This window comes from Acipenser ruthenus, chromosome 2 (genome assembly GCF_902713425.1).
Source record: "Acipenser ruthenus chromosome 2, fAciRut3.2 maternal haplotype, whole genome shotgun sequence".
NCBI classification, from domain to species: domain Eukaryota; kingdom Metazoa; phylum Chordata; class Actinopteri; order Acipenseriformes; family Acipenseridae; genus Acipenser; species Acipenser ruthenus.
In genome coordinates, this window is record NC_081190.1 from 27877296 (window position 1) to 27891274 (window position 13979).

Sequence of the window (13979 nt, forward strand, 5' to 3'; positions counted from 1 at the left end):
AAAAATAATACACTACAATACAATACAATGCATGTGTGTATGTGCTGCATGAACGATTATCAGATTTGTTAAATTTACTATAACTGATTTTGTTTATTCTTAATCAAACATGGATATAAAAACTATGTTCATTAATTGAATGCATTTCCTGCACTATAATTTTTTCAAGTGGTTGGGGAGCCTAGTGGATTATAGGTCTTCCACAGGAGAGGAGTTAATTATACTATCCCACCGGTGAGAGATAATTACAGTATCTGACTCGTGGCAATTAGATTATGTTCTAAATATAGAAGTCTAAGGATTACAGCTACAGTGGGGTCGCAGATGCAACACTGCAATCCGACTGGTACTGTAATGCAGTTTACAATGTGTAAATATTCAGTAATCTGTGAAGGATGTGTACTGTAAATAATAACTTCACTTGTAATCACCTGTATATGGCATAAATGAGAAACAGTTTGTGCTGGCCAGGTTGAAGCGACATATACACTTCTGTAGCTGAATACTGTCTTTTTTTTTCTTTTGGAGTTTGTTAACTGCTGTTGGCCCATATTTGAATTACTGCTGAAAACTAAACACAGAGGATCAAAGGGCTATTTTGCACCAGATGAGATGTGTCCAGTTTCATTTAGAAAGACTCCTACACGAGTCTATAGGAAAAACAACAGGAACTGCTGCAACAGTCTGTAAGTACCGATGAATCATGACTGCAACCACAGTTAGTTCAGCAATCAAGTAAATAGTATTTTGTCATATAGATTATAAAGTTTACTCCTCTCGTCATCTAATCCAATTAAAGCAGTACCAATTTGAGCACTGGTATGACACCCACACTAAAACAAACAAATCAATGAGTTAGAAAACAAGACAAAATGTGCTAAAAAAAAACAAAACAAAAACAAAAAAAAACAAAGAGATTGTCCGCCAGTGAAATTAGCCCCCTTACCCCAGCCACAATAAACCAGGATTTCGATTTGAAATGAAAGCCATTTTTCTTGCACATCATGTCATCACCACCAACCGAGATGTACAATTTGCAACCCAACATTTCAAGGAGCATATAATCTAACAGAAACCAAATAAGTTAAAATAGTCAGGCTATTTACTGCTTGGCTACAGGACAATGATCATATGATGGACACTATACAACCCGCTAGAATTAACCCAACTTTGAAACTTCTTACAAAACAACAAAAGGCAATTGTATAGAGTGAATACAACGAACAGTCAAGAATTGCACAGAGCCAAATATTTGGGATGATTTTGGCAAATGTATTTTTTGGTTTGTTTTGCTAATTATTACGGCTTTCACAAAGTGTTAAACAACACAGTAAACAGGTGTTCCATGTTAGAACAACCACAGCTTGAAATCTATCATGCTTTTGAACCCTATATCAGAAATATATATTTTTTCTTCTAATTAGCATTTTTGTTTAGCAACTCCCTGATAATTAAATATAGATCACCTTACAGAGGACGCAACATGGGAAGATCCTGGTGTTGCGCTAGGTCTTAGCAGTTCTTAACAGGGTTGGGGTCAATTCCGAATGTGTTGGTAAACTCCAATTCAATTCAAGAATTGGAATTTGAATTTGAATTGAAAAAATCTTCAGGATACGGAATTGGAATTTGAATTGAAATGAAAGGCAATAGAATTTAATTCCATGAAATTCCACTCATTTTAAAAAGGTTGAATGCCACATTTATTTTATACATCACTATAAACAATACTGATTGCAATAGAATTAATATATACTTTCAAATACTGTATCTTAAGCATGGCTCAAAGCTTTCAAAACGTAGTTTTTTGCATTTTTGTAATGAGATGTTTAAGAGCTACAGTAGTCCTTAATTATTTGTTTTTCTTTATTCATCCGTTATTTAATCCTTTAGTTTTTCACTCCTATGTTGTTACATGCCACTCATTTTTAAAAATGTACCTGTCATTGATGCTCCAGTTCAAGCACAAGTTAAGTGAGCTCAGGTTCCGGCATTTCCTCACCACTTCCATCACTGTTTCGTTATTCAGCTCAGAGATGTGACGCAAGTCCAGGCTGCTCAGGTTCTTGAGCTGAGGAAAAGATAAAAGAAAAAGAGAATAAATAAAAACTGTGACATTTAGTGGGAACTTTACCATTAAGCTGTTATAGACCTTTGCAAATGCTACTGGTTCGTGGGGAAATCCCTAAGACTAAATTAAACAAAAGAACAACACAAAACTTTTTTCAGTATTAAGTTATTTGAATAAACAGTTTACTGTACCAATCATGTACTGTGTAACTGTTTAACACGGCTCAATTGCATACAGGCCTAGGAAAGGTAACTCAATCAAAGTCTAATACACAAACATGTATATCTTTGTCCGTTTTTCTATTTCTCAGTACAATACGAATTAGTTATCCTAGGGTAGCCCTGTAATTAAGTTACTTAGTGCTGAAAGATTTATGGTGTACCATTATTCTTTGAAATTGCTGTGAAATTAATAGGTTAATTCATAGCTGGGGGGGAGGGGGGGCAGGGATGCTGAAACTCTACAGACTTGTCTTTAGTGGACCTGATCAATAACATTATGATAAATCTCTTATGTCAACTTGTGCACAAAGATGTAAATAGAATTCTAAATATACAATTCCTTACCTCACTTGTAACAGCAATTCCAACTGAAAAATGGAAAGAGCTCATTTTGGCTTAAAAAATTGAGTTAATTATCTTGATAGCGACTTCAATCAAAAATAGCTAGCCTATCTGATATGAATGAAACCATAATTCAGCTTTCTTTTGTAGCAACATACAGTAACTTGTAATATCTGTATTATGTGTCACAGGGCAACCTTAGGCATTGCGGGCCTTATATAGAGCACAAAGAACACACAAGACAGCACTCCTAAAAACAATATGAATACTATTTGTAGCATCTATTTGCCACAACGACCTACTGTAGGTGAAATCTGTATGCTATTATACCCCTAGCTGCAGCTTGAAACAAATTCACACATCAGGTTTTTATTAGTTCAAAAAGATCAAGCTGAAATCGTTCCTCTTGTACCGATGATTAATGGAATAATGCAATATAGATCTTCAACAGCCTGGAGGTCATGCCCCAAGTACCAACAGAGAGGTACATAAACATCTGTTGCAGAACATTACATCAGGTACAGCACATATTGGTTCAACTCATGCTGTGATGTGCTGCTCTGAATCCAAGAGGACTTTATTAGTCAACACAGTTTTGTTGGCTGGATAATGTTGAGAATTTGATCATCTCATGTAAATAGGCTACACTATTAGTTATTCCACATTTTCTGGTAATTGCATCACTTTTATTGCTGTAATGGGCTATTGCCTCCTGTGTTTGAAATTTACAAGTCTGCAAATTGCTGCATTAAGTCCACTTTTCCCATGAAATGAGTCACTTCAATTTATTAAAGCCCAATCAATGGCCTCTAGTTCAGAGTACGCGCAGATTAATCATCTTCGATCCTTATATAAAATCAGTGTTACCCTCAAATAAAAAGAAATAAATGAATAAATAAATAAATCAGCATTAATGAAGACTTGTAAAAATGGTTTAAAATGGATCTCCTTGTGAATTTACCTACTGGGGTGTGGAAACTGCAATGCACAGCTTCATCTAAATAGAAATCAACCTAAAAACATAAACAACTCATCCAGCACAACTATAAAACCTGAGCAAGGCATTATTTCTAAGGTTTGAAGATTTATGAACAACAGTACCATCCTGACAACATCTGATCTCAAAGATCCAGAAAGAAAAAAAATGTGCCACATTTTCAGACTGTTAAAATGTAGGTTAAGAAATGTCTCGTATACAGGTAGTAGAAATGGATATACTTACAATGAAGAATGGCAACAGTTTTAAAAGAAACTGTGTATGACTAGCAGCAATTAGGATGGAGACATAGATGGGTGCAATATTGGAATTCAATTATTTCTCACGTTTTGTATTATTATTTGATACCATTTCCTAAAAGGAGGGAGGTCCCTGTAATTATGTTGCAAACCAATGTACCTACAGTAAATCTCAAAGTGTGTGGTCATTATTATCCAGAAAACATGTACCTCAATGGCACAGGACAGGGTTAAGATCACCTGAATATTTTGCCCAATGTGTATCTGTAGCAGGGCTGAGATCTGTGCTGACTCTGCTGGCGTGTTCACAGTGCTGCAGGAAGAGGGCAGCAGTCGTCCAACAACCGCCTGTCAGTCATGGCCGTGACACGGGGAGGTGGGAGAGGGGGTGTGTGGACTTTCCCTCTCTCTGAATGGCTGGGAGGCGGATCTTGTGGTGATTGTTGGCCCTATAAGATAATGCTCTACTGTTTCCTCAGGTCTGCCAGATTTTAATGAATGGGCCAGCAGAGACCCTACGGACGGACAGAGCGAGGCTGGAAGAGAGCCACGCGCGACTTGAAAAAAAAGAAAAGACAACACCGAAAGAAAGAATAAGTGTAGCAGGGAAAATAAATGGGCAGACCCCAGAATTGTATAGGGTTGTGAGGGAACAGGGTGAGTGTAGGACGGAGTCCCGGGTCGTGCGGCTAGCGACGGTTGGGGTTTGTTTTGGCTGCCGAGTGCAGTACCTTTATTTTGTAGATTTTTGGTATTTGTTTTTGTTTTCTTTTTGCCTTCTGTTTTTCATATGATTTATTGCAATGGCGTGTGCGCTATAGGTGAGCACTGAGACACATTTACCATCGTTGGTAGCAACAGTGTCTCAGTGCCACCTTGTGGCGAGAAATAAATAGTGCACCCAAGGGGTGTTTAGAAACCCAGCTTTCTGTCTCCGGTGTCAGTGATTTCCCCCACCCTTCCACAGTATCTATAAACCCCAAGTCTGTATCTCAATTAAAATAGTTTCTTAGGACCGGTCGTCTTCTCTTTCAGGAAACCAGGGTTACATCCAAACATAACGCTCCCTTTCAATTTGAAGATGACCACCAACAATACTTTTGGGAAAAGTATACCAAAGCCGTCTCGTGGGAGTGTGAGCGGAGACAGCAGATGAGGGAGGACCTGCTGGACGAACCTGCAAAACCACAGTTAGCAGTGCAAGTGTACAACTTCAAGGACCTTTGTGGCTAATGAAGGCATAGAGGGATCTACCACATTAAGTCAGTAGAACCTGATGAAAGTATGCAGGGTAGCCCAGCTAGCCGCAGTACATGTCAGTCAGTGAGGCTACTCTAAAGAGAGCCCATGATGTAGCCACTCCTCTGGTAGAATGCACGACCACCCGCCCCAGTGAGACAGTCGTTGCTTTGCGAGGGCCTGACCCAGGGTCCATACACCATGACATACGAATAGCTGTTCAGACTGATGCAGTGCTCTCGACCTGTCAACATAACATCTCAATGCCCGAACCGGGCTGAGGGAGTTTAGTCTCCGATCCTCCTCCGAAGATAAAGAAGGGGGGTGAAAAGCCTCTTGTTCCACTGACTGGTTTAAGTGGAAAGCCGTAACCACCTTAAGGAGGAAAGCAAGGTCCATACGTAACTGTTTAACTGTTTGCTTCGTCCCAAACGCGCATACAGGAACTGTGTATTGACATAGCCTGCAGCTCACAGACCCGCATAGCGAAGGTAATGGCCAACAAAAAGGATGTCTTCATAGAGAGATATTTCAACTCTATGGAATGTATACACTCAAACTGGGTTAGTGAGAGCCTCCAGCACCACGTCTAAGAGCATCCTGGGCCACTCATGGGCTAGGGCGTCAATGCCTAATGGACTGCCGCAGCAGTGGAGGGAGAACCATAGAGGGCAGTGAGTTGTCTCTGCCGTGGCAAAGACATCAACTCGGGCCTTCCCAAAACGTTCCCAAATTTGTTCTACCACCTGAGGGTGGAGTTGCCAGTCTGACAGATGAGAAAACTCTCTCTCAAGGAGGTCCTACACGGAATACTAAGCGAGCGAGACACACGCGACAGGCAAGGGACATCTCCAACCTAAAGAGCCAGATGGCTCAGGTCCTGGAGTACATGGTCAGGCAGCACGTACTGCTCCGACCCCGGCTCCACCTCTGGCACCTGACCCGGAACCGACCCCGTCCTCACCGGAGGTCACCCCGGACGTCTCTGAGCCAGATGTAGCGATGAGTGAGGAGGAACAGGATGCGATCTCTATCGCGGCCTCCTGGGATGGTGACTCCTTCCCTCAAGAGCTGAACCTAGAGACTCTGCTAAGGGATTGATGGTAGATGGAGGAGGAGGAGGCCGGGGCTCCCAACGCCGCAGACAGCTCAGCTGAACTAGCTGGGGAAGCTGCACCGGTGAACTTCGAGTCTCTTGTGCAGGATCTGTGGTTGGAGCGCTGCGCAGATTTGGCAGAACGTCTCATCCCCCAAGGCAGAGGAGGAGTGCTGCATGCCCAGGCACTGGACGCAGAGGAGGTGCTTGTCCTCTGGATGAAGCTTCCCTCCGCAGGACGTACAAGGATGAAACTTAGGCAAGCACCGAGGGGCGAAAAGCACAGAGAGCGTAAGCTCTGGAGTGCTGCACTAAGGGTCAGAGGTCCCATTGGCACCAAGGGCACCCAACGCCTGAGTATTGATGTACCGGGGCATCAAAACACCGAGGCACGGAGCATCTAAGCACCGTGGGCGCCGAGGCACCGAAGTGTCTAAGCACTGAGGGTGCCGAAGCACCTCGGATCCGAGGCACTGAGGGTGCCGAAGCACCGAGGCTCTGAGGCACTGAGGGCACCGAGCACCGAAGGGTAGCGCGTAGTATACGCTGGGGTGGATACACAGGCTTGGTAGCTGCTGTCAGGCAATAGGAGAGCAGTAATAGAGAGCACACGGTGCTGTACCAAGGTACAGCGCGGACGACAGCCTGGCCTGGACCTCGTGCAGGCAGACAATCGGGGCAGCGGACAGCGTACAGCGTACACCGGAGTGCAGCACAGGCTTGAGAGCTGCAGTAGGCTTGCTGATGCTACAGACAGTAAGAAAAAAGAAAGAAAGAAAGAAACACACCGAGGTGGGCGGGCTGATGTATGCGTGGAGTCTACTCATCAGTGGGGCAGGGTAGAACCAGGCCCTAGTGGAGGAAGCACACAAGTCTTTACTTATATATTTTAGACTGCAAAGGCAGTAGAAGAAGAAAAAAAAACACACACACACACACACACCAGCAAGCTGTGGGGTTGGAACAGTCAGGCAGGTGAACTGTAAAAGATTATTTATTTTAAGATTTATTTATTTATTTTGGGCTGAGACAATCCGGCTGAGTCGACTCAATAGCTTGGCACAGCAGAGCCGGTGGAGGAATCACACGTGTAGGCTGTTGAAAGGAAAAACATTAAACGAAGCTCAGTTGCACAGCGTTTATAGCTCAGTTTAGTTCACAGAAGCTGAGTTTTTGATTCCACGGAAGTGGCAAGCCGATTTCCAGCAATATATTTTCCAGGGGAACTCCAGAAAACGTTAGGTTAAGGATGTAACTTTGGTTCCCTGAAAGAGAAGACGACCACCAACCTGCGAGGTCGCATCGGTCGCTTTCGTGGATTCGATGCAAAAGAGGAAGTGAGCTCCGTGGAGTGACTATTTGTTTCCTTGGTAGGCAGGACAGAGGACGTCACTCCCCAGAGGGGCCTATCGGCAGCTCTCACATAAAATGCTCAGTAAATACCTGACCTGTGGCAAGCATATGCCAAAAGTATTGTTGGTGGTCATCTTCGAATTGAAAGGGAACTCTGTTTTAAGAGCCAAATCGGAAATATGAGTTATATTAATTCTGTTATGAAAGTCACATTAAATACAATGCTAGTAGTCACATTGCTGTGCCATAAAATTGTATAATAATGTACTAACCATGCTGTCATGCTGTTTATTTTCTCCTTATTTGCTTTTTACAGCAGACAGAATTGCATTCCACTGAAAAGGAACAACAAGCATGCCAATTAGTAGTTTGTCTTTCTTTAAACATTAAATAGTTATCCTCTGAAATCTGCTGCAGCAAAAAGGGCTCTCTTAAAATATCAGTTTTTAACCATGTACACCAAATTCATACAGTACATATTTATGACAGCAGTTTGTTTTTTTCATGGCATGGCAATACTAACATTTTGATTTTAAATGTTTTTTTTTTTACTGACTAAACATTGAGGCTGTAAATCTACACTTAATATGTTTAATTTAACCCATTGCATGCCTTAACTAAAAGTTTTGATTTTTTTTTTTTAATCAATGCTCAATCATTATAAAATGAGGGTGATGCACTCTATAGAATGCACAAATATTCCTTCATAAAGTCAAATGAAACATGCTAAAATAATGTTAACATACTGAATTACATACCGCTTTGTACTTTTACATACACTTAACAAAAAATGGGGGAAAAAATTGACACTTTGAAATCTAACATGAAATACTGTAGGCTACTACTATTATGGTGTCCGGTAGACTTTTGTGATATCATTTTAAGTCTCTTTGATGACATGATGTTAAATAAAAAGATCTAAATTATGTTGTTTTTTTTGCTTTGTTTTTTTTATAAAGGATGTCTTAATCTTAAAATTCTAGGTGAAGCAAAACTTTTGGCCATGGCTATACATGTTTAGTAAATTTCTACGCTATTTAGGATATTGTTAGTCCCCCATTTACTGCTAACATGCAGTTTTACCAATTTTACACGTTATGTAGGAGCCGCACGTACATTTTGCTGCAGTTTACAACAATATTGTGGGCCAACAATTCCCACAAGCCAGTAGAAGCGTTGTTTATGATTAGTATGCAAACCAAATCTATTAAGTCACAAAGTACCACAGGTGGCAAAAAACAATGTGTAAAATAGCTTCACTGATACTGGCCCCATCACTAAGTTGTAAATGCAGCACACGTAAGGCAAATGCTACAATTAAACGACTGCTGCCTGACGTAAAGCAAATTAGAGCTGCACATTTCTGGTACAAAGTATAGGGATTATAACAACGTATCAATTATGATGATGAATCTAAATAAGTACCCTTCATGTGCATGAATAAAGAATTTCACAAAATGTCAAAAGATTATGCATTCACTGCCACCTTAAATACATTTCACACTGCAAGGTCACATAAAGACAGCCATTTCAAAACAGTAGAGGATGCACAACCAAGTCCATCAAATCGATCCATCCATTTAATACTGGTACTACACTATGGGTGTTTCAAAGCTTACAGAACATTACTGTAAGAGACCAAATATAGTTGCAAAACACATGAGCAATCTACAGAAGTTAACTGAGAAAAAAAATCAGAACAGGTAGTGATGTTTGCAGACCAATTATGTTCTTATTCCAGTTCTGTAGGTTACTCCATTTTAAAGCTGTTTATGATTCTAAAGCAAAGAAGAAAAAAAGAAATCACAAAAGAAAAGCAAACATACTTTGTATTATCTCCTTCGCATTTATACACATTGTCATAAAAAGCAGTAGCTTCATAAAAGCTATTTGGGACACAATGGCAACTACAGCATTGTCATTGTATTAAAGCTGCTCTTATTAATAATGACAAAGAAAGCAAACACAAAACTATTTCTGTGTTTTGTTTTAACCAAAGACAAATGTGAACAATGCTCTGCAGCTTCCAAGGTTTTCAAGAATGATTGCGAAGACTCTTTATTTTACATACAGGGGATGATGTACTTCACTGTCACTTTATTTCAGATATGTAAGGTAATATATTACTGTAGGAGATGCTTCAGAAATGTGTGCAGCATCCAAGTTCTCATCAGCACATAGAAAATCTTGAATGATTGAAACCCGCTTGAAAATTAAATGACATGCAGCAGCAGTTCTTTTGGTGATGCATTTGTTCTAGATTCAGATGGATGCACAGATTACAAGCGCATTACAGGACTGTAATTATTTACAAAGGAACTTGATGTTACAAAGAAAAATTCTATCGTATGTTTTTGCATTTATTCAGAAATATGCCATCTCAAACACAGTTTTTAAATTGATCTTTATTATTGATCTTTATTATTAATTATTATTATTATTATTATTATTATTATTATTATTATTATTATTAGATTTTATGTGACATGTATGGTCTCTGATTTTCTTTCAAGTGGAGCTTAAATAGCTTTTAAATAAATAAACAATTATCTGTCACATTATTATGAACTACGGGGTTAAATTACAGATACAACAGAAAAATGCAATTGTTGTAGAACTATTAGAAAGCAAATATGTGTTATTAATTAATACAAAAAAAGAACTAGAAGCTGGTGATATAGCTTGTTTGAATATTTTGTTTTTCACAAGAAGAGTACAGTTAACGTAATAGTGGACACAGCATTAACAAAAAAGTGGCAACAAATTACAAACCATGACATGAAAAAAATTACACAGAAAATCAATAGAAATTATTTTAAATATACTCCCAGAACAGGAGGCAGAGATTGAAGATGCTAATAATGTCTGATGGGTGAATGTGTTGTTGTTGAACTGTATTGTCATTTGGAATTTCTAATAATAACCAATGCATAATTTCAGTAACTTTCATAAAAAAAAAAAAAACATGCACTTAAATAAAAAGGGAACCAATCAACTCAGAGAAAGGATCTTCGAGGAGGTTCAGAAGCATTTAAACTAGAAAGGAAGGGGGAGAAATTACATCCCAAAAGTAGACAAATCTAAATCTAAAACAAAATGGTTTAATAGATCAATTAAAAAAAATATTCAGAGAAAAAAGGCACTTTACAGAGCATTTAAAAGGGACCAAAGTACACAGGAAGAGTACTTGGAACTGCAAACAAAAGTCAAAAAGGAAGTTAGAAAGGCCAAGAGAGAGATATAAATGAGCAATGCTAAGTGGGCTAAAACCAATTCCAAAAGGTTTTTCCAATATTATAACAGCAAGAGAACATTCAAAGAGGAGGTTAAATGTCTAAGAGATACAAATGGCAAAATTATAGACGAAAAGAAAAAAAATAGCAAATATACTAAATGATTACTTTTCACAAGTTTTTACAACGGAGGATACGGACAACATGTCCCACATGTCGACCTGTTCCTATCCAGTCTTAAATAACTTTAGCATAACAGAGGCAGAAGTGTTAAAGGGACTAGGAGCTCTTAAAATAAACAAATCCCCTGGGCCGGATGAGATCCTCCCAGTAGTACTCAAAGCGGTGAAAGAAATCAATTACAAGCCGCTAACCAAGATCATGCAACAGTCTCTTGACACAGGGGTTGTAGGTCCGACTCGAACCCGACCCGCTTTTGCAAGTCACCCACGGGCCCCGCAGGTACCAGACCTGATGCAGTACTCTACCCTAGGATCCTTCAAGAAGCTGCTTGATGAGATTCTGGGATCAATAAGCTACTGACAACCAAATGAGCAAGATGCGCCGAATGGCCTCCTCTCGGCTGTAAACTTTCTTATGTTCTTAAATGAAATGCTTATATATGGATTATCTGTACAATATTTTATCATTTTAAAATAAAATAGACTGTATATCTCATGTCAATGTGTTTAGAACAACAGTACAAAATGCAGAGAAACTTGACAGGTTATACACAAGTACTTTAAAAATCTGGGTTTCAGCCAGTACAAAACTGAAAGAACGTAAAGAAAAATCAGAATTCCACAAAGCAGCAGTAATAGTTGGCAATGATTTCGTATCTGTGATGCAACAAAGTAAAACACCTTGTAGCGGACAGTGCAGTCATATCAGGTTATTGCTGATATTAATATGCACTGTTTAAACTTGTTTGAGAACGTTGCAAGCTAATGTTTTCTTTCTTCCCCCATCTCTTGGTCAAAGTTAGATAAATGCAGCTTTGTGAAGCTGAGTCGTAAAGGACAAGTACATTTTTCTAGCATTTTGTCCCTTGGACAACAAGTTATGTTCCAAAATTGCACAGCCCTGATTAGTATTAGTGTAGTAAATATATTTGAGGAAGACAATTGTGCCACACCAAACTCCAGTGTAACAATGGATAGCTTTGAGTACTTCCTAACAAACTAGAGTTTAAACAAATAATGAAGTAAATGAAGTCAGACGCAAACATGATCATCTGCTCACCTTTAACCACAAGGTTGCACTACTCATTTAATTCACTAAAAGCTGGGTTTGCTGTGAATATCTAGTTCCAGTAAGATGTATTTATCACTGTCAATGGGAAATGGCAATAGTTTATCACTAGTAAATAAATCACATGCAAAGAATATATATGTTACACTGAGACAGGATTCGGTCAATCACCGATAAAAATAACCATTTCGCAAGAGCATTTACAAATTATTTTATTTTGCTCAAATTGCAAAATGGAAAATACCAAGCAAGCAAAGATTGAAACAGAAAAGAACAGATGGCTACTTCAGTCTTGGAAAATATCTTACAAGCAAAGAGCGAAATGCAAAAGAGAGACAGCTTCTTTGGTCTTTGAGTAAAGCAATATAATCAAATTGCGAAATGTGCTTTGAGCAAATGCACAGTTCCCGAACAGATTTTGAAGTTGCTGCTCAATCTGTGAATAGCAATTCATTGCGGAGTGTTAAAAATGGGCATCAAGTGAAATACAAACTTTTTTATTGAATGAACATAAAATCAGTCAATTATATTCATGAGATACATGTCATTGACTCGTTATTTATGTGCTTATTATTTATGCAGGAAGTGGTAAGCAATTTAGGAGGATAGTGACCTCAGACATTAAACTTCAAGCGAGTTTGAAATAATGTGTGTAATGTTCTTGCCTTGTTATTTAGAAAATATAGTTTTAGAGGAGAAAAAAACAATTAAAAATGGATTGTTTTATTCATATTATAAGACTACTGTATACAGTATTCAAACTGCAAAATCAAATGTCAGTCCACGTTTGTCTATTCACTTTAAGCGAAAGAAAGAATGAAAGAAAGAAAGCTTATTAAACATTTAATACTTTCATAAAATCATATGAAGGGGTGAACTACCACTTTTTAGAAAACAGGTTTTGCAGACCCCGATCAGTACCAGCGCCGCGTCTGTGCAATAAAGACGGAGACTGCTTTTTGACAACATGAAAACCTCCTAAAATGTTTTAATTTTAGATGATGACAACTTTGGTAAATGAACAGTTTCAAAAGAAACCATATTGAGAGCTCCATTGGGCTAAGGGTCCTTTTGAACCCGGTCAGATGACCCAGCGTAAGAGAAAAAAAGAGCCTCAACGGACACAAGCCTGGAGTTAAATGGCCAAGCGCTTCTGAGAAAACAGCGTGGGATACAGTAAACACGGATCTCCGTTTTGAGTTGGAAAGGTTAGGTGGAACAGTCAAAAAGAAGCTGGATACATTTGGGGATACCATCTACGCATATGGATGTGAGAGGTTTGGAGTGCAAGCTGTGAAAAAAGCAAAGGTGTCATTTCTCCTGGGCCTAATGGAGTTCCGTACAGAGTGTACAAGAGGGCCCATGGTGTTCTACGAATCCTGTGGAAATTGATGAAACTGGCATGGGAAAAACTGCTTCATTGACACTTCAGTACAGAAAGATGGTATTCCAGGATCCCCAGAATGCTTTGAGCAAATTCAAACAGCTAAAAAGGAAATGAAGGCGCTCCATGTGACATTCCTGGATTTAGCTAATGCATACGGTTCAGTACCACATGAGCTTCTTTGGGCAGCATCTGATTTTTTCAGTGTACCGAGGACAATAACAATTTAGATTTAGAAACATACTCACTGTATTTTTTTTTTTTTTTTGCAAGGCTTGCTGCTGTGGCATTTAGAATTGCACTGAGCACCCTTACGCACACAGAAGCGCTTCTTTGTTTGACAAAACATGTTGCACTTGCACGAAATGAAGCCTTGCATCTTCAAAATCTGTTTGGGAACTGTGCATTTGCTCAAAAGTACATTTCGCAATTTGATTATACTGCTTTACTCAAGAACGAAGATGCTGTCTGTTCTTTTTTGTTTTGTTCTTTGCTTGTTTGGTATTTTCCATTTCGCAATTTGAGCAAAATAACCTTTCATTTCGGTCTTTGA

The 13979-nt window shown here is 39.1% G+C and overlaps 1 protein-coding gene across 2 annotated transcripts in view; it reads right to left on the reverse strand.

The window, feature by feature from the left end:
- The window catches only part of LOC117963338 (F-box/LRR-repeat protein 17-like), a 272309-nt gene that overhangs the window by 165190 nt on the left and 93140 nt on the right, over positions 1–13979 (reverse strand). For both annotated transcript variants that reach the window (XM_058992994.1, XM_058993001.1), the window contains exon 7: positions 1941–2071. In XM_058992994.1, the coding sequence (XP_058848977.1) occupies positions 1941–2071 (131 nt within the window). The remainder of the gene's footprint in view (positions 1–1940; positions 2072–13979) is intronic.